This window comes from Dermacentor andersoni, chromosome 7, assembly GCF_023375885.2.
Source record: "Dermacentor andersoni chromosome 7, qqDerAnde1_hic_scaffold, whole genome shotgun sequence".
Lineage (NCBI taxonomy): Eukaryota > Metazoa > Arthropoda > Arachnida > Ixodida > Ixodidae > Dermacentor > Dermacentor andersoni.
This window is the reverse complement of record NC_092820.1, coordinates 125,323,605-125,344,282: the sequence shown is the minus strand read 5'-3', so window position 1 is coordinate 125,344,282 and position 20,678 is coordinate 125,323,605. Positions and strand designations below refer to the sequence as shown.

The following is a 20,678-nucleotide window of genomic DNA, read 5'->3' as shown; positions in this document are numbered from 1 at the left end:
AGGGCATTTAAACGCGGGTTGTCTTCGTTCACGCTACAAAACAACCTGCTCGTGAAGAAGAACTTCTCACCAGTCCGCGCCAGCTACCTTCTTGTTGTACCGTCAGCGCTGCGTCCAGAAGTACTGCACGCCCTACACGACGATCCAACCGCTGGGCACCTCGGATTCTCCCGGACGCTGTCGAGGATACAGGAAAGGTATTACTGGCCGCGTCTGACCGCCGACGTCGCCCGTTACGTCAAGACATGCCGAGACTGTCAGCGGCGCAAGACACCACCGACAAGGCCAGCAGGATTACTACAGCCGATCGAACCTCCCCGTCGACCATTCCAGCAGATTGGGATGGATTTGTTGGGGCCGTTTCCGACGTCAACATCCGGGAATAAGTGGATCGTCGTGGCGACGGACTACCTCACCCGCTTCGCTGAAACTAAAGCTCTACCAAAAGGTAGCGCCGCCGAAGTGGCGAAATTCTTTGTCGAAAACATCCTGCTGCGACATGGCGCCCCAGAAGTCCTCATCACCGACAGAGGAACGGCCTTTACAGCGGAGCTCACCCAGGCCATTCTGCAATACAGTCAGACAAGGCACAGGAGGACAACTGCCTACCACCCACAGACGAATGGTCTCACGGAGCGGCTGAATAAGACCCTCGCCGACATGCTAGCAATGTACGTCGACGTCGAGCACAAGACGTGGGACGCGGTCCTGCCGTACGTAACCTTTGCGTACAACACGGCGGTGCAAGAAACAACACAAATCACGCCGTTTAAGCTGGTTTACGGCAGGAACCCGACGACGACGCTTGACGCCATGCTGTCGCACGTAACTGACGAAGAGAATGTTGACGTCGCTAGCTATCTCCAGCGCGCCGAAGAAGCCCGACAGCTCGCCCGCCTGCGAATCAAGAGCCAGCAGAGGACCGACAGCCGACATTACAACCTCCGACGACGCTTCGTCGAGTACCAGCCCGGTGACCGTGTTTGGGTTTGGACCCCTATACGCCGACGAGGACTGAGCGAGAAGCTTTTGCGTCGCTATTTCGGACCGTACAAGATCATCCGACGTGTTGGGGCACTGGACTATGAGGTCGTGCCAGACGGCATTTCGCTATCACAGCGTCGCCGCTCACGACCTGAAATAGTCCACGTTGTGCGACTCAAGCCGTACTACCAGCGATAACGAACTTTGGGACTTCGCGTAACTGACCTTTGGACTTACTTTCTTTTTGTTGTTTTGTTACTTATGTTTATAAAGTGTCCTTTTGTGTTTTGCTCTCTTATATTTCTAGCATCGGGACGATGCTTTTTAAGAGGGGGGTATTGACGCGTGTACTTATCTTTATCGGGCGACCACGTTTCGCCGCTTAACAACTGTAATCGCACAGCGCGGGACGCGCCTGCATGTATCCGACGTTTCTGGAAAGTTATCGATGCTTCTACCCGGCTGTCTGTTGTCGCCGAACCTCGCGTTATCTGATTTCATCGCTTGACGCGAATTGTGTAGAACTTTGTAGAAGGCATGCGGGTCCCAACGATTAGACTGGAACATTCGATGACCGCTGTATAAAAGCCGACGCGCTTGACCCACTGATCAGATTTCCGACGATCGCCGACTGTGTTCGCCGCTTTCGTTGTGCTATAAGTGTAGCCTGTTTTGTGGGCACAAGTTCGCCCAATAAAAGTTAGTTTTCTCGTTCACAGTACTGCTACTGTGTTCTTCTACGTCACCACCACGTGACAATATACTGAGTATGTGTCCATGTTTCTATAGATTGAAATATTTCTCGAGCTTCAACCTGTCTTGAGAGACAGTACATTTGCATTTCGCAGCCCCTGCCAGACACCCACTACACGGCTTGGAGCTGCATGGCAACTCTGATCAAGAAAGGACTCGTAATCAAGCAAGGTTGTCCAGCAAGGTGAGAAGGATATGGTCTTGGATATTTGCTTGAGAGCAGCTGGACACCCTTGAAGAATTCGAAGACAACAGTGTTACTAGCATAAGTTCAGAATGTAGCTTCAGCTTCTCACACTAGGCTATTGCCACGAGGTGGCATTCCTTTGTCTTTACCTCAAGATTTCTTTTTCATCGCAAGTCATGTCGCACATACCTGAATGCCATTTATCCCAGGGCACCAAAATGAAAACTGATGCGAGGCCTAAGCCTCCACTTTGGAGAACAAAAATTTAGAGAATGAAGAAAATTTCACTCAGCGTCAAGGTGCATATTACCTGCATGCTGGTTAATTTCTGCGAGTCGTTACTGTAGAGGGGACTAGTTACTGTTTTGCCAACGATGCACCATTACCACCATGTCCAGGTGTAGATCCAGCATGCTTCAGCAGTATCGACTGCGCTGCGGCACGATTTTTAGCTGCACCGAACTTTTGGTCACACCCTGTTGTTGTGAGCGGGAAGGACCTGCTGGTGCGTCCTGCGGCCTTCAATCTTCGAGTGATTGCGTCGTCATCGAGAGGTTCAAAGTGATGAGAATCTCAAACAGTATGGACGTCACGAAAGAAGACTAGCTTTGGGAGAGGGTGCCAATGAGGCAAGCTTGTTAAATGATGAGGGCAGTGGAAGCAACCAGGATTACTATTGAACAAAAGCGTTCTTAGTTAGCTGTCAGTCGTTGCGTTAGTTCAGCTCAATATAACAAAGTCGGTAAAAATGGCACTTTACTCCGTTACATCGAAGTTTAGTTATATTGAAATTCGACCTTTTATGCAAATAAGTACAGTCGCCAATTTATTTTTCTTACTCGGAAGGGGCCGTAAGATTTTCCGAATTATAGGGCAATCGAAAGAAAACTAATTTCAATGAAAGAAATATCGATTTTGTCGAATTTGAGACTCTGTGACCAAAAATACGTTTACATGCCATGTCGACGATATCTTCACATTGGCGGCACACAGCGAAGCCTGCAACACTTTCATGTCTACTCTGCCCCCGCAGCTTGTGACAGTGTCACTCGGAGAGTGGCGGCGGTACCATAAAGAGTGCAGGCAGAGGGGACTGAACGGCTTCGTCTGCCTCTCACCTCAACATGTCTCCAAAACTTCAGATTGCGCAACCTCCAGTACAAAATGCATAGAACGACAGGGCACATGTGAAGCCACAGCGTTGTCAGTTCGCCCGCTCTTTACCTGCTACAGATTACCAGCTGTACGTAACAAAACTATTTGACCACTTGTGTCTGTGTCACTTTCCATTTATCGCCTCAGTATTCCTTCGCGGTCGCAGTGAAATTTGTTTATAGGAGTGAAATTACGTTTAAACACATTTTATTATATTGAGGTTGAAAATACGTGGTGTTCTAGGAACAAAAGCTTATGAAAACTAAAAACATATACACTTTGTTATATTGAGAATTTGTTATAGTATTGAAGTTTTTTTTTATTATAGCTTTAACTGTATTCTGCATAGCTGTCTGAGTGGAGTTTAACACTTGCCTTTAAGCTTGCCTCATGTATAGGCTCACACCCTGTAAAACATTGAATGCAGAAAGCTAAGTGCATGTTTACTTTTACTGTGGACCATATAATACTTCCAAAAGTGCAAGATATTCTTTGGCTTTTGGGTGTAGTGGACAGCAGGAACTCTTGTACTTCACTGGTTATTATAGCAATTTTTTATTTATATATTTATTTATTTATTTATTTATTTATTTATTTTGAATGAAACAAGTGTGAGCTAAGTCCTGTAGAATTTATTCCATTAGCATCTCACTGTTTGTTCTGAGAATGTGTTTCCATTTCCTTCTTGTAATGAATGTATTTGTTAGCTTTTTTTCTTCCTGCTTAAATAGTATTTCTTCTGCTATTTCTGTTTTTTATTGTACTTTTTTGTCTCAGCCTAATTATCAGCAACATCATGCTAGGCATAATATGGCCAGGCTAACCACTCCAGATCTAATTAAAGACCCATCATCTCTCTCTGCCATGGCTTTGGGTGTCGTTAAAAGCCTTGGGAAGTTTCTTTTTTTCACAAAAACTCCCATGGACCACGCTTGAAATTTTAGTCCAGTATTCAAAGCAAGCGTCTGCCTGTTTTTTGCACCATGTAGCGCAAGGCAGCAAACAATCGGCGTGGCTCAGCCACATGATGGTCATTGCGAGGTCACTCCATGTAGCCCAGCCTTAAGCAGTACTTTTTATAAAGCATAGAGGCCCTAAAAGAGCCATAGTAAGGCGGGGCACGTCTGCCAACAGCGCGGTAGCTTCCAAAATGTTTACTAAAACAAAACCATGCTTGATGGTGACGATGTTTGATTTGATTTGATTTATTCATTTCCATTTACATGCACACATACAGAAGAGTGGTAAATGGAGGTGGATGAGGGAAAAATGCCACACAGGCACGGCTTGAGGCAACCTGACCCCCTTAGATACAATATGGCTGTATGGAATAGCACATGAAGCACCTTATATAATATATTTATACTACAGTGGCCATAAAACGCTGCAGTTATGCAATTAGTACAGTGCTTAAATTCTGCTGATGCCCATGAGCAGACGCCTTGCCGGTTGGTTATCGTCGTACGGTGTAGTCAACCTCGACGACCTGGTACCAATTAAGTGCTGTACCAGCCTTTGCAGTGCGTTTTACATGCTCAGTTTGACACAACAACATGCAAGGGATCACCAGGCGTGCTTGCACCAAGCAGACCTGTGCTGATTTCCCGCTTTCCACATTGCACTAAGTGGAGTCCGTTGCCGCTCGACGTCAAATAATCTGTCTAATATCCCACTTACGCAGGCAAACTTAGTGTCACTTTGACCAGATGTACTTTGTGACACTTTGGCAGCATGCTGCTACACAAAAGCGGAAAGTGTCATTGAAAATTGGTGATAGTGTCAGGGTGCAAATCATTAGGCACATTATATGTTTCTCATTTGGGGGAATATTTGCAAAATAACACTGTGTTACAGTTCAGAAGTTAAGAGCAATACCGTATTCAGTGTGCATTTTGACTTAAATAGTGGAATTTATTGCTACCACATTAATAACCAAGCCAAGACGAGAGAGCATCGTATCCAAGAGAAGCAGAGGAAAGCTGTCACGCTTGATCGCAGATAAGCATGGGGATGCTTATAACATTTGAAATCACAAGAAATTGAGTTTTAACATTATTTCCAACCCTCCAAAGGGTTCCCTTCTTCCCCCTCCTCTTCTTTTCCCCTTTTTTCCCTTTTTTTGGGACTGTTATTACTATTGAGGTTACTTGCTTCGATGCGGCTAAGTTAGTTCAGCGGCCGTACTCGCTTTCACATGCATTCCACAGTGAGCTATAATTTCCAGGCCTAGTTCCATCTATTCACATTGAGTGTCACTAAATCTTTCCACGTGACAAGCCTATAAATGGCACAATAATGGCAAAGTGCACTTCAGTGTCATACTAAATTTACCTGCCCAACAGAGGCATAAAATGCATGTATGCTGTCGTCGAGGCCATGACAAATTTACCTAAAGCAGTGTTCTGAATAAAATGATCTCATTTTAATGAGGGTTAACTGTACTCCACGATAAAAGTTAGGTGGAAGTGTGATTCCTGGCATTTGTCTCGAGCCTTCAGTGTTAATGTTTATTGCCTCGTATGTTAGAAGCTCACCTTTGAAATACGGACTACCCTGGTCCTACACGTTACTTAAGCTACTAGTATATGTGAATCGTTCTTTTTTTGTAGGTTCAGCCTCACTGACGAGGGCGAAGAGCTGGCCTGCCGGCTGATAGCCCCAGGTACACCACCCGGCTCGGCATCGCAGGCCCTGAACGGCGATGGAGTGTTCACGTCGTCTTTGTCAGATGAGGATGCGTCAAATGGCTTCCCTGTTGTAACGTTACCCCCGCCTCCACCTCTGGATTCCCTACGCATTGTTCTGCTCGTCGACTGCAGTGAAACCACGGCTGTGTAAGAATGGCAGTCGATATTATGTGTCGGTCTTCAAGGGAGTTTGCGCTTCTTTGCAGCAACCGTTTTAGTGAGGTATTTGACCTTATAGTGCCCAATTTATTGTGTGCTACCCCGAGTTTGATACCTCCGAATTCTAATTTAAGCCTGTTCTGATTTAAGCCTAACTCTGAGCCTGTAGTGGCACCTGATACACTGATGCAAACTTTCTCTTGTGGATAGTTCAACAAATCAATTACTAATTAACTTTTATGCAATTAGGTCATAATAATTAGTTCATTCTAATACCACTCCGTTATTTTTTTTTTTACAGCTGTTCCTCAATGACTAAAGCTTTCTTAATGTGGAATATGGGCATCACAGAGGTAAAGGAGTGTTGACATTACATTTTCAACTTGACCTTGTTTTTACATTAAACGAAGCCACAAACCTTCTAAACACTAGAAAAAAAAATACTGACAGGCTTTAGAGTATCCCAAATATTTTACCTTAATAGTTCCTACCTCTTTTTTTATTGACCAGTTCTGATTTGGTATCCAGCAGGGGAATGTGTCATGACACCATGGTACGCTGGCTCGCTACATTCCTGCAGCTGCTGCGGCTACCACATATGAGCGTAGCCAGGATAAATGCACAAAGCACTCCTGTGTATTTTCTTATAAGCAACGTCATTGTACCTAGCCCCATTGTTACACACGACATGGGCAAATTTCGTTCTTTGTCTTTACATCATGACAGTGTCCATGACACCAGGTTAAAATGTCTCATAACTGTTTCTCAACTTCCTGTGCTGGCCAAGTGTCGTCCTTTTACATGTCATAAGTTTGTGGTTGAGCCCAACGTTGAAAATATGTTTCACTACTTCCCTAATTCTTTCTTGTCACATATAGACCTTTTCATCGGGCGAGGAGGATAGGGCGCGCGGAGTGGCTTTCCTCCTCTCTGGCTTGGGCGATCCGGCACGGAGCTTCTTGAAAATATTGCTGTCACTTGCTGCGGAACGATTTCGATATGTTGTAGATCGTACTTTGTGAAATTTACGCCATGTCCGTTCATATAAGGTTGCCAGGGCAGCCTTTCGGTGCATCAGTAACTAAAGTAGGCGGAAATATATATTGCGGGCGCAAAAACGTGACGCGCTTTATCAGCCCTGGTGTACGCACATCATCAGTCGCAGTGTGTGTATGTGTTGTGAACTATTTTGCTTATATCGGTTTTAATTCAACAAAGAAAACCGGTGTCTCTGTATTAGCAGCATGAAATGGTAAATCTGCTCCCTATCTGATCGCTTGGCGTATGGAGTAAAACATAAAGCGTAAGAGCGCATGATCGTGCACGGCCAACCTAAGGCAACCGCGAGACATCTAAGCGGCAGGCGCTATCAAATATTTGTGAGGCACCGGAATCGTTCTCGCGCATTTCAAGTCTAGTAGGTTTCAAATTACCATATGCCTACGCTAGCCTTCCTGCATGAGGCCGATGGTGCTGCTCAACACAGCGATCACTGTGGTTGGTAAACCAGCACGATACATATTGTTACGTAGTAGTGACGTTAAAGAACACAGTAGCAGTACTGTGAAAGACAAAACTAGCTTTTATTGGGCGAACCTATGCCCACAAAACAGGCTACACTTAAAGCGCAACGATAGCGGCGAACACAGTCGGCGATCGTCGAAAATCTGATCAGCGGGTCAAGCGCGTCGGCTTTTATAGAGCAGTCGTCAAATGTTCCAGACTAATCGTTCGGACCCGCGTGCCTTCCACAAAGTTCTACACCATTCGCGTTACGCGATGAAATCAGATAACACAAGGTTCGGCGACAACAGAAAGCCGGGTAGAAGCATCGATAACTTTCCAGAAACATCGGATACATGCAGGCGTGTTCCGCGCTGCGCGATTACAGATGTTAAGCGGCGAAACGTGGTCGCCCGATAAAGATAAGTACACGTGTCAATACCCCCCTCTTAAAAAGCATCAACCCGATGCTGCAAACAAACGAAGGTAATAAACAAAAGCACTGGTAGCAAAGAAAAGAACAAAAATGACGAAGTTCGTCAGCGTCCGTAAAAGGGTTTAAGGCGCACCACGTGGACCACTTCAGATCGTGCGCGGCGCCGCTGTGAATGCGAAATGCCGTCTGGCACGACCTCATAGTCCAGAGCGCCAATACGTCGGATGACCTTGTAGGGTCCGAAATAGCGTCGGAGTAGTTTTTCACTGAGTCCTCGTCGGCGTATCGGGGTCCATACCCAAACACGGTCGCCGGGCTGGTACTCGACGAAGCGTCGTCGGAGGTTGTAGTGTTGGCTGTCGGTTCTCTGCTGGTTCTTGATCCGCAGGCGGGCGAGCTGTCGGGCTTCTTCGGCGCGCTGGAGATAGGTAGCGACGTCAAGGTTCTCCTTGTCAGTGGCGTGCGGCAGCATGGCGTCGAGCGTCGTCGTCGGGTTCCTGCCGTAGACCAGCTTGAACGGCATGATCTGTGTTGTTTCTTGCACCGCCGTGTTGTAAGCGAATGTTACGTACGGCAGGACAGCATCCCAGGTTTTGTGTTCGACGTCGACGTACATCGCTAGCATGTCGGCGAGGGTCTTATTCAGCCGCTCTGTAAGACCATTCGTCTGCAGATGGTAGGCCGTTGTCCTCCTGTGCCTTGTTTGACTGTATTTCAGAATGGCTTGGGTGAGCTCCGCTGTAAAGGCCGTTCCTCTGTCGGTGATGAGGACTTCTGGGGCGCCATGTCGCAGCAGGATGTTTTCGACAAAGAATTTTGCCACTTCGGCTGCGCTACCTTTCGGCAGTGCTTTAGTTTCAGCGAAGCGGGTGAGGTAGTCCGTCGCCACGACGATCCACTTATTTCCGGTTGTTGACGTCGGAAAGGGTCCCAGCAAGTCCATCCCGATCTGCTGGAATGGTCGGCAAGGAGGCTCGATTGGCTGTAGTAATCCGGCTGGCCTTGTCGGCGGTGTCTTGCGTCGCTGACAGTCCCGGCATGTTCTGACATAACGGGCGACGTCGGCGGTCAGGCGCGGCCAATAATACTTTTCTTGTATCCTCGATAGTGTCCGGGAAAATCCGAGGTGTCCAGCGGTCGGATCGTCATGTAGGGCGTGCAATACTTCTGGACGAAGTCCTGACGGGACAACAAGAAGGTAGTTGGCGTGGACTGGTGAGAAGTTGTTCTTCACGAGTAGATTGTTTTGAAGCGTGAAGGAAGATAATCCGCGCTTAAATGCCCTGGGGACAACGTCGGTGTGCCATTCCAAATATTCGACGAGGCCTTTTAGCTCCGGGTCTGCCCGTTGCTGTTCAGCGAAGTCTTCCGCGCTTATCATTCCAAGGAAGGTGTCGTCATTCTCGTCGTCTTGCGGCGGCGGGTCAATGGTTGCGCGTGATAGGCAATCGGCATCGGAGTGTTTTCGTCCGGACTTGTAGGTTACAGTGATGTCGTATTCTTGTAGTCTGAGGCTCCACCGCGCCAGTCGTCCTGAAGGATCCTTTATACTCGCTAGCCAACACAACGCGTGATGGTCACTGACGACTTTGAATGGCCTGCCATAAAGATAAGGGCGAAATTTAGCTGTAGCCCAAACGATGGCGAGGCATTCCTTTTCGGTCGTAGAATAGTTGCCTTCCGCTTTTGACAGCGACCGGCTAGCGTAGGCTATCACCTGTTCGACTCCGTTTTTCCTCTGGACTAGAACGGCACCGAGGCCTAGGCTACTGGCGTCAGTATGGATTTCTATATCGGCGTACTCGTCGAAGTGCGCAAGTACTGGCGGCGACTGCATGCGTCGTTTGAGTTCTTCAAATGCGTCGACCTGCGGCGTTTCCCACTTGAACTCAACATCACATTTAGTTAGACGTGTCAACGGCTCGGCGATGCGTGAAAAGTCCTTGACAAAGCGCCTGTAGTAGGCACACATGCCAAGGAATCTACGCACTGCCTTCTTGTCGGTGGGCTGCGGGAACTTTGCGATGGCAGCTGTTTTCTGGGGGTCGGGGCGTACTCCGGATTTACTGATGATGTGGCCTAGGAACAGAAGCTCATCGTAAGCGAAGCGGCATTTTTCTGGCTTCAGAGTGAGCCCTGATGACTTGATGGCCTCTAGTACTGTGGCAAGCCGCCTAAGGTGATCGTCGAAATTACCGGCGAATACAACGACGTCATCCAAGTAAACGAGACAGGTCTGCCACTTTAATCCCGCTAAAACCGTGTCCATCACGCGCTGGAACGTTGCAGGCGCCGAGCGCAGTCCAAATGGCATAACCTTGAACTCGTAGAGGCCGTCTGGGGTGATGAAGGCGGTCTTTTCGCGATCTCTTTCGTCGACTTATATTTGCCAATAGCCAGACTTGAGGTCCATCGAGGAGAAGTACTTAGCGTTGCAGAGCCGATCCAATGCGTCGTCTATCCGTGGGAGGGGGTATACGTCCTTCTTCGTGATCTTGTTCAGACAACGATAATCGACGCAGAAACGTAGGGTTCCGTCCTTTTTCTTCACCAGGACAACAGGGGATGCCCATGGGCTTTTCGACGGCTGGATGATGTCGTCGCGCAGCATTTCGTCGACTTGTTCTCTTATAGCTTCACGTTCTCGCGGCGAAACTCGGTAAGGGCTCTGCCGGACTGGTCGAGCGTACTCATCGGTGATTATGCGATGCTTGGCGACTGGTGTTTGTCGAATCCTCGATGACGTCGAAAAGCAGCCTTTGTATCATCGGAGCAGACTTCTGAGCTGCTGTTGCTTAATCACGGGGAGACTTGGATTAATATCGTAGTCTGGTTCGGGAACCATGGTCGTCGGGGTAGATGCGGCGGAATCCGAGAGGACAAACGCATTACTGGCTTCCAGAATTTCCTCGATGTACGCGATCGTCGTGCCCTTGTTGATGTGCTTGAACTCCTGGCTGAAGTTTGTCAACAACACTTCAGTTTTCCCTCCATGCAGTCGAGCGATCCCTCTTGCGACGCAAATTTCACGGTCTAGCAGTAGACGCTGGTCGCCTTCGATGACACCTTCTACGTCAGCGGATATTTCGGTGCCGACCGAAATAACAATGCTGGAGCGAGGCGGGAGGCTCACTTGATCTTCGAGCACACTCAAGGCGTAGTGACTACGAGGGCTCTCCGGCGGTATCGCTTTATCTTCCGACAGCGTTATTGACTTCGACTTCAGGTCGATGATTGCGCCGTGTTGATTCAGGAAGTCCATACCGAGAATGACGTCTCGTGAACACTGTTGGAGGATAACGAAGGTGGCAGGGTAAGTCCGGTCATGAATAGTTATTCTTGCCGTGCAGATTCCAGTCGGCGTAATCAGGTGTCCTCCAGCGGTGCGAATTTGAGGGCCTTCCCATGCAGTCTTAACCTTCTTCAACTGGGCGGCGATGTGTCCACTCATGACGGAGTAATCAGCCCCTGTGTCCACTAAGGCGGTAACTGCGTGGTCGTCAAGAAGCACGTCGTGGTCGGTGGTTCTTTGTCTGGCGTTGCAATTAGGTCTTGGCGTCGGATCACGGCTGCGGCGTGTTGAAGTGAAGCTGGAACGTCACCTCGTCAAGTCGTCTTTCGTCGGTGTAGTCTTGGCTTCCTGACTTCGTCGGGACGGCGGCGGGTCGTTATTATGTCGTCGAGATGGTCTCTTCGTTGTCTTCGGCGGCGGCGGAGGATCTTCGTCAGTACGACGAACAGCAACCGCACCTCCATCGGTTGCTGCTTTTAGTTTTCCGGATATGGGCTCGTAGAGCGGCCCCGGGCTTGGCCGGTGTATGGTCGGCGCTGCGGTGACAGGTAGCGGCCTGGTGACGGCGAACGGGGCGGCCGTCGAGGGCTCCACTGAGTAGCGGCGAGGTAATCGGCGATGTCACGTGGGCGCTCGCCAAGCTGTGGACGCGGCGCGTTGACGGCGAACCCTCTCAGTCCCAAGTTGCGGTATGGGCATCGGCGGTACACATGGCCGGCTTCTCCGCAGTGATAGCAGAGCGGGCGGTGGTCGGGGGCTCGCCAAATGTCCGTCTTCCTCGCGTAGGTGCGCTGGGCAACGGGTGGGCGTGCTGGCGGCGGCGGCGGCGGATGACGGAATTGCGGCGTCACAGGGCCCTGGCGCAGTCGCGGAGGGGGGCCTTGACGGCGTGCGACGGCGGCGTAGGTCATCGCTTCCGGCTGGGGCTGTGGTGATTCTAGTTGCACCTCAGGAACTCCAAGCGATCGGTGCACCTCTTCTTTCACGATGTTGGCGATCGAGGCCACTTGAGGCTGCGACGAAGGCAAGACCTTGCGCAGTTCTTCGCGCGCTATGGTCCTGATGGTCTCGCCCAGATCGTCCGTGGCCAGTGATTGAATTCCTGCGTAGTGGGTAGAGCTTGTACGGCGGTTGAATTGCCGGTTGCGCATTTCGAGTGTCTTCTCGATGCTGGTGGCCTCGCGAAGGAACTCTTCTACGGTCTTCGGTGGGCTTCGTATCATTGCGCCGAAAAGTTCTTCCTTCACACCACGCATGAGAAGGCGGACTTTCTTCTCCTCGGGCATATCCGGGTCGGCATGGCGGAACAGACGGTTCATTTCTTCCGTGAAGATGGCAACGTTCTCGTTAGGTAGCTGCACTCGGGCGTCCAGCATGGCTTCGGCCCTTTCCTTGCGCACGACGCTCGTAAAGGTGCACAGGAAGCCGGTATGAAAGAGGTCCCATGTCGTCAAGGTCGACTCCCGGTTCTCAAACCACGTTCTGGCGGCATCTTCTGAGGCAAAGTATACATGCCGCAGCTTGTCGTCGGAGTCCCAGTTGTTAAAAGTCGCGATTCTTTCGTAGGTCTCCAGCCTGGATTCTGGGTCTTCAGTCGCTGCTCCATGGAAGGTCGGTGGGTCCCGAGGTTTTTGTAGGATAACGGGGGACGCTGGGGCAGCCATTGGGGTTGTTTTGACCACGATCTTCCTTGTCGACTCAGGTAGAAGTCCGTGCTCTGGGGACAGTCCTTGCAGTCTGCGGTTAGCACGCTGGTCTTGGGCGATGTTAGTTTTGTCCTCAGGCTTCGGGCTTGGATCGCGGCTTTGCGGGGGTGTTCGGTACATGAACGCACTAGCACCTCCACCAGATGTCACGTAGTAGTGACGTTAAAGAACACAGTAGCAGTACTGTGAAAGACAAAACTAGCTTTTATTGGGCGAACCTGTGCCCACAAAACAGGCTACACTTAAAGCGCAACGATAGCGGCGAACACAGTCGGCGATCGTCGAAAATCTGATCAGCGGGTCAAGCGCGTCGGCTTTTATAGAGCAGTCGTCAAATGTTCCAGACTAATTGTTCGGACCCGCGTGCCTTCCACAAAGTTCTACACCATTCGCGTTACGCGATGAAATCAGATAACAAAAGGTTCGGTGACAACAGAAAGCCGGGTAGAAGCATCGATAACTTTCCAGAAACATCGGATACATGCAGGCGTGTTCCGCGCTGCGCGATTACAGATGTTAAGCGGCGAAACGTGGTCGCCCGATAAAGATAAGTACACGTGTCAATATGTAAGCTGTGCGCTTCGGCATTGCCTTTTTGGCCTGTATACAGCCATAATATATGAGAGGGATCACATAAAAAGAATGCGATCGCTATATTTGAGGACAAAATTTCCGTGCGTAGTGCATCCTAGAGGATGGAACGAACACAACCAAAAAAAAAATTCGGTTATCTTCCTCTTTCTCAAAAAATCAAGAGAAAACGGGCTAACGCCGCAATACGACCTCGCATAGTCACGCCGCACAACGTTTATGAATATATAACCGCTGATGCCGTATGCTTGGACCATGTGGTATATAGAATGAAGCTATCTGTAATCCAGCACCTACCACTGCTTAGGACGCTCGTGCAGTTCGTAAACAGTCCCTTTGCTGGACAAGCTTAATTCAGACTGTAAGGTATGCTGTTATTGCTTGCCAAAACTATTTTATTCAGGGATGGAAAGCTCATCCGTCAAACCAAGCAGTCGCGCAATGTAACCTGCAGCGAACAGTTTGAATGCTTGTCAAAGTATAACATCACAGCTCCTATCGTAGCAGAACGGTACCCACGCTGTTACGATCGTCGAGTATGTTTCATGGCTCCTAAACCGCAGCTTAAAAGTAGAGGATAATACTGCAATAAGGTCACATTAGTGATTGAAACATTCAGAAATACACAATTGATCTCCGAGGCTGATTGTAGGCTCAAATATGTGCGCACACATCGCGCTGCGTGTTCCGTCCTCCTCAACGCCAGCAGAAATTCCGGCCATGACGCCTTAAACCACTTCAGCACGCTTCACAGAACCGTTTACGACATAGAAGACACACGTCATGCTAAACAGACCGCACAACCGCGAAAACAAACGCCAGAAACTACCGCCGAGCGTATACGTGCCATGCAAAACACCGCTTTCACCCAAGCCAGTATGGCGCTGCTCATAGGCGGCGCCACTGCGTTCACAATATGGCGGCGCCTACGAAAAAACGGTCTATATGATATCATTTCTCTTAGGCCATTGGCTGAAGTTGTGGTTAGCCTGTGCACCTCCTCGCCTTCCCATTCCTGTTTTGTTTGATGGTGATAACGTTCATGTGACCACACTATCTTCTGAAAACTTATCTCTTAAACGTGCTCGTAATGTTTGTATTCTTTATGCTCAGGCACAGTGCAATGCTTGAATCACTTGCTTTGTACATCCTGAGGACTTTCTCGGTGATTGCAGGGGCCATGTTATGTAACGAATCTTCTCATCTCCCATTATTTTTGCCCCTTGTCGTTGGCTGGCATGATGCCGTGCCTCCTTTGTCACCAGTGGTGGCCACTTGCTGCGACAGGCAATGAGAAACGTATAGGATCGAAGGAAAAGAATTTGTACATACTGACACGACCTAAGGAGTTTTTTATAACTCGGGGTGTTGACGTTTGAACAATCGGTGAGTGACTTGGCTTACATTGTCCATAGAGATAGTGCGAATATCATATCGCTTTTCACTGTAATTGAGTTTTAAAGGGATCAGAAAGCCACAGACGTTGTTTCTCCATCTTTTTTTATGGTGGCAGTGATTGCGTGGACACTCCAAACCACACTCGCAGCGTCAGCATGGTGTTGTGGATGTATGTTTGTGCACGTGTGTACAGGTGTGTGTATGTAGCATATCTAATGGCTTAACTACAGGTGTAGGAAAAAAATTGTATAGAATTGAGAGTGGGTCCCTTGTCTCGGCGGTTGGAGAGGCTGAAGACCACTTGACGGGCGCACTCTGGTATCTTCACACATGACAGCAGTTGCATGCCTCATATGTTAACTTACTAGAGCTGTTCGGTAGGTGTCCCAGCAGTACATTTCAGCAGATCAACCAGTCACGCAAATTTTATTTTCTCCATAAACAAGACAACATTACTGTAGAAAGAGGTGGCCAAAGAAAGAAAATTTTACGAGACCAACAATGATGGTCATTGTAAGCAAATAGCCTGGACAAGCAAATGAGAGAGAAATAGAATAAAAGTTTTCCTTACCGAGCCCAACCATCGACCACCTACGAAAATTGGCTGAAGAGCCAAAGAATTTGCTTGAAGTGTTGGCCCTGCACAGCTTGACAAAGCTGTATAGCCACCTGTACAACAGCGATGATATGACAATTGCATTATATTGTGGTTATGCAAGTATATAAAATGCTTATAAAAACAATCGTACAGTACCATTATACATATGTGTAGTTACAAGAACAATCACACAGTATGCACATGACAGTGTACAATTACATATATGAGCAGTCGCAGAAACATTTCAACAAACAGGAAATAAGCTTTTTTTTTTTTCACTAACGGCCAGAACATCAACATCTTTCATGTCTAGCTCATTCAGTGGTGTTGCCAATGCGTCTTTAAGTGTTCCTTTCCCACTATAGGAAAGAAATACTTGAATACGCGCTGGCACAGATCAATAAGGAAGCTATTGCTTGATTTTGACAATCATCCGCTAAATTTTCTGCTTCGGGAATTTTTTTTTTTTTCTCTCTCTGCAGTTCGCAGGAGCGGTTCTTGCGTGAACTGCAGGCATTGGACATCCCTCACGAAGTTCGGAGACTCAATGTGGGGGACTTTGCTTGGGTGTGCCGGTCGGAGGGGGGTGTACACGGACGGCGCGAGTGGGTACTCGGACCCCTGGTGGAAAGGAAGCGAACCGACGACCTGGCAAAGAGTATCATGGATGGCCGCTTCCACGAGCAGAAGGTGAAGCCAAAAGAGCAGCCGTGCCTGCCCTGGATCTATCAACCCTTACTGTCAGATCTCAGTGCAACATGTACATTGAAGGATATCGAACTGGCACTGGACTGAAAAAAAAAAAAAGAGAGAACATTATTTTTGGGCGAACCGGAGCGTTATGGTATTTTTCACTATGGAATGAAATCAGAAAGACATAATCACAGTTTTCGGTTGACATTGGCCATCTTATGTGGAGCTTTTCATCTATGCGTTCATCTTCACTTGTGGCTCGACCATAAGTCTCATTCCTAAATGCACGTGAGCTTGCCACAATTTTAGGAGTGACGGCAATGTTAGCGCAGCTTCCACTTTTTCACCATTGGAAGGCAGACATGTTAGTAATACACACGTGAGCATCTGAAATTGGTGACCAAATCAAAACAAGTCACGAAGCATTATATAGCCAAATCTTGCTTTATAAGAAGGCATACCATTGAAGTTACAGTGTGTGGTACCATTGTACTAAGGTGTGTTCAGCAGTTTGAGGCACTTACCGTATTTTTTCGCATATAAGCCGCATCAAAAACTCAACAAATCAAACAGTGAAGCAGGGTGCTAGTTATATGCGAGTTTTGCCTTGAGTTGTGGCTTCACGGCTGTGCAGGTCGCACTGCCGTGAAGCCACACTTCAAGTCAAGGTCCTCCTAGGGAAACCTGCCTCCCCCCATCCATGCCTGCGTGTTGAAGCTCTCTTCTCCCCTCCTTTATGGTCACCCATTCTCCTCCTCTTTACGGGTCGCCATTTTGTGTTTTGTGTACTAGTTAGCGAATAATTCACGCGGCGCTGGCAAACTCGTACGTCACCTGTTCTCGTGGCGCTCGGTCCACGTGACGTGCTTTGCAATGCGGTGGAGAGCCAAATCACCACCGAGATGTTCGGCTTAGTCGCTTTTGCTTCGTCATCGTCGCCCGCACGAGGGCTACCTGTCCATGCTGTCATATTTCTCTGTCGTGTGAATGCTAGCTGCGAAGTGATACATTCACGTCACATGTCCCATGACTGATTCACACGTCATGTGAACCCTGCTTTATCAGTGTCGCCAAAGAGAGAGAGGGACATAGCGAACCGCTGACCGAAAGTATGACATGGTCAAAATTGTATATCCACAAATGGAGACTTTTTGCGAAGATTTGAGCATTGTATGCAGTTACTTCCACAGGTTGTATACGTGGATATTTTTTATTGTGAAAGCAATTATGTGGACCCTCCAGACACATTTCCAGGGTGTGGCTGTTACAGGAGGCAGGCTAATAGCTACTCATTGAAGCCTCAAATGGCACTCAGACTGCTATGCACTGTAATGTAACCACTGGCGACTATCTGCCAACACTTTTATTCAGTCGTCTTCATAGCTTCCACAGCTGTCATTGTTTGAGGAGATAACATCATCAGCACTCTTTCAAAGCTTGGCGTTTCTTTGAAGCTCTTGCCAGTGGTATCAAATGAAAATGCACACCACACTTTCAAAATTCCTGCGTGCACTACTCGCAGTGGAACCTTATTCAGATGTCCTGCGGAGGAACGCACCCAAAAGCATGCGTCGCTAATGTTTATAAAGCACAGCAAAACAGCAGCTACAACAATGCAGCACAGCCAATACTGTTGAAGAGCGCTGTATCCATGCTGTGCAATCCAGCAGAACATGGCAGTGGGGATGACGATGATTATCCCATCGTCGTCAGGACAGTAACTAGGGCCATCTAGTGGGCTCGTGGAAATTAACAGGCACGCAGGTGTGTAATCGACACTTTGTGAAACTTTCTTTTCCCAAATTTTGCACTCCCTAAAGTGGGGTTGCAGGTCTTACAAGACGCCAGACTGCATGAGCAAATTTTGTATTTCTTTGTCAGATGTGACTTTGTTATAACGAGGTTCTACTGTATGTTGTCTTTTGCCTCCTTCTGTTAGGCCCTTTAGGCCTGCGGTGTTCGATAAATAAATAGGCACGAATCTGCTTTGTACAGGTGCGACTCGTGGCATCCGGTATCAAGCCTCTGGTCTACCTCATCGAGGAAACGGGCGGGAAGTCCACTTCCTGCATCTCCGACGCCGCCTTGGAGCAGGGCATTCTCAACACGCAGGTGGGAACTGGGTTCCGAGTTCTCTCATTTTGAAAGGCCTCTCCGCTTGTCGACACTTCTCCAGGTCACCCCGAACATGAGCTGTAACAAAATATTATCTATTTAATCATTTATTTTCGTTACTTAGTTAACTCAAATACGCTGAAGACCCAAAGGCATTAGAGAGAGGAGTGGTCAAGTGAAATACAATACATACGTGGGCAGTAAAAGCTAGCAAAAAGCATGACACACAACAGCCTCGAAGGTTTTTTTTAAATCTGTGGTGCGAGCAATGTAGGCGGGAAGGTGGTTCTAGTCTGTGCGTGTCCTGGGATACGAGAGTGGCTGAGCAGATTCGTGCAGCAGGCTGATACTTCGCCTTTCAAACTATGGTCTGACCTATGTCAAATATATGTTGGGCAAAAAGAAAATTGTGTCTTTCGAAACTGCGTTATAATTGTGTACTATTCTGTGAAAAAAAAGTGGAGGCGAGAACACTTACGACATGCGAAAAAGTCAAGTAAACTTAATGTTCTTTTCATGTCTGCGATTCTTTCATGATGTAAATGATTAGGTAGCAGTATGAAGGAAACAAGCCACACGATTTCGAATGCTTTCTACCGCGTGGCTTAATGTGATATGACTGTAGTTTCAAATAAGGGGGAGGCATATTTTTAGAGTGAACCAGGGTTTTCTTATACTGCAGTAATTTGCACTGAAGTAGAGGCAGGGCTGAAGTTCCAACGCAAGGTAAACAAGCACGTGGTTACAGCCATATGCAATCCCTCGGATACCCCCATTCGTCTCGCTCAGGCATGCGATTATTGTTTGTAATAGACACTGTGAGGGACATAAATCAGCTTAGAGCACTGGTAAATTGTTCGTTAAACACACTTTTGTTGCGCTGCTTCCGTGCTGTAGAGGCGGCCAGAGGCTCAAGCTCTTTCTCCCAGTTGTCAGCTTTAAGTTGAACCTCTGAATACAAATTCATTGCTCGCTGAGAAGCGTGTGGTACGCTGATAGCTACCATGGCTTCGCAATTCAATAAACTGACCCAGATCAATGCCTTATTATGCTCCAAGCATGACTCAGTAGAGCTCTTCGGGTCCATTTGTTTGCTTGAAATGAAGACGCGTCCAAAAACGGTATGATTTCGTCATTGAAAAAGGCGGCTGGCGTCACAGCAGCCACCTAACCCTGCGCTGCCATTTTGAAACCCGGGGGAGCTAGACTTCTGTGTCTTCACCAACTGCGTCCACAAAAAGTAAGCTGGCGCCACCTAGTAGCGCAGCATTCATTCCAAGATAATGAAATGAGCGCCATTTATGTGTGGCACGTGATAGGCAGAACGAAATCTCTGGACGAGCAAGACTCGTCACCGGCACAGAAAGGGTTAACCAACTTGACTTGTTGCACTTGGAAAAGCACCCGGCACCTAAAGGGTTAAAGGGAAATTTAAAAGAAATGCCAAATCACATTTTAGCCTGATAAAGTATTGTTTCAAAACTTTATTTTTGCTAAGCTCATGGTAATGGGTTGGTTATATATTAGTAAAGAAAGTGAAGGTCAAAGATTAAGTTCCTGAATTTCGCACCTACACCAGTATGTCAGTGTGACATCACGAATTTAAAAGCATTTTTCCGTACTTGTGTCATTGTGGTTCAGTAAATGTTCTCAAGAATTGATAAGTTCAGTTCAGTGCTTGCAGTCAATCTTTGCTGATAAATATGTTAATTAGGCCCGAGCAGACATTACCAAAATTCATGGTGGGAACTTCAATGCGGTGTCGCCATGCATCTTTGGTTTTTGCGTCTCTTTAGAGCACAGCTCATAGGCACCCGTTGCTGCGACGAGCGCTGGTGTTGGCGTTGTCCCTCGGCATCCTCATAACCAAGCAGATGAAAGATGGTGATAGCGAAGAGAGCGTGAGAAGGAAAGCGGAGGAGGAGAGTATGGCGAAAGCATGAGAATAAAAGTGTAGTGCTGTGCAAGACAGGCTTTGCGGCAACGATTGCTACGAGATGGCACCAGAGTAGAGCATGCTTCTGTGCACCTTGATGCCACCGATACGATACAGTCGAACACGGCAATATTGAATCCATTTATATCAAATTACCCTGTATATCGAACAATTTCTGAGCACGGTATAGTTACTATGAGTATATATAGCAAAAAATCACCGTTACATTGTACAAAAATAGCAGCGACTTCCTATATATTGAACGTCAAGTGGCGCGAAAGTGACCCTGGAAGTTGGCTTTCCCTCACGGCGACAGGGAAATCCGCCGACACATCCCAAAAGTGTTTCGGCCCCGCGGCACAGCTCCATCCACCTGCTCTCCCTACCGTGACCACGCTGCGCCGGGCAAGTCGGTGACAACCCCCTGGAAAAAATTAGTCCTGGCTCGTTCACAGCGCTTACTTAGACAGCCAATCAGAGGCTCT

General features: G+C 48.0%; 1 protein-coding gene across 1 annotated transcript in view; it reads left to right on the top strand.

Moving 5' to 3' along the window:
• Positions 1 to 20,678, top strand: part of mus81 (mus81 structure-specific endonuclease subunit) — a 42,069-nt gene that overhangs the window by 14,794 nt on the left and 6,597 nt on the right. The window contains exons 5-8 of the mRNA XM_050181055.2: positions 1,833 to 1,921; positions 5,689 to 5,913; positions 15,932 to 16,139; positions 18,138 to 18,254. Coding sequence (XP_050037012.1) covers positions 1,833 to 1,921; positions 5,689 to 5,913; positions 15,932 to 16,139; positions 18,138 to 18,254 — 639 coding nt within the window. The remainder of the gene's footprint in view (positions 1 to 1,832; positions 1,922 to 5,688; positions 5,914 to 15,931; positions 16,140 to 18,137; positions 18,255 to 20,678) is intronic.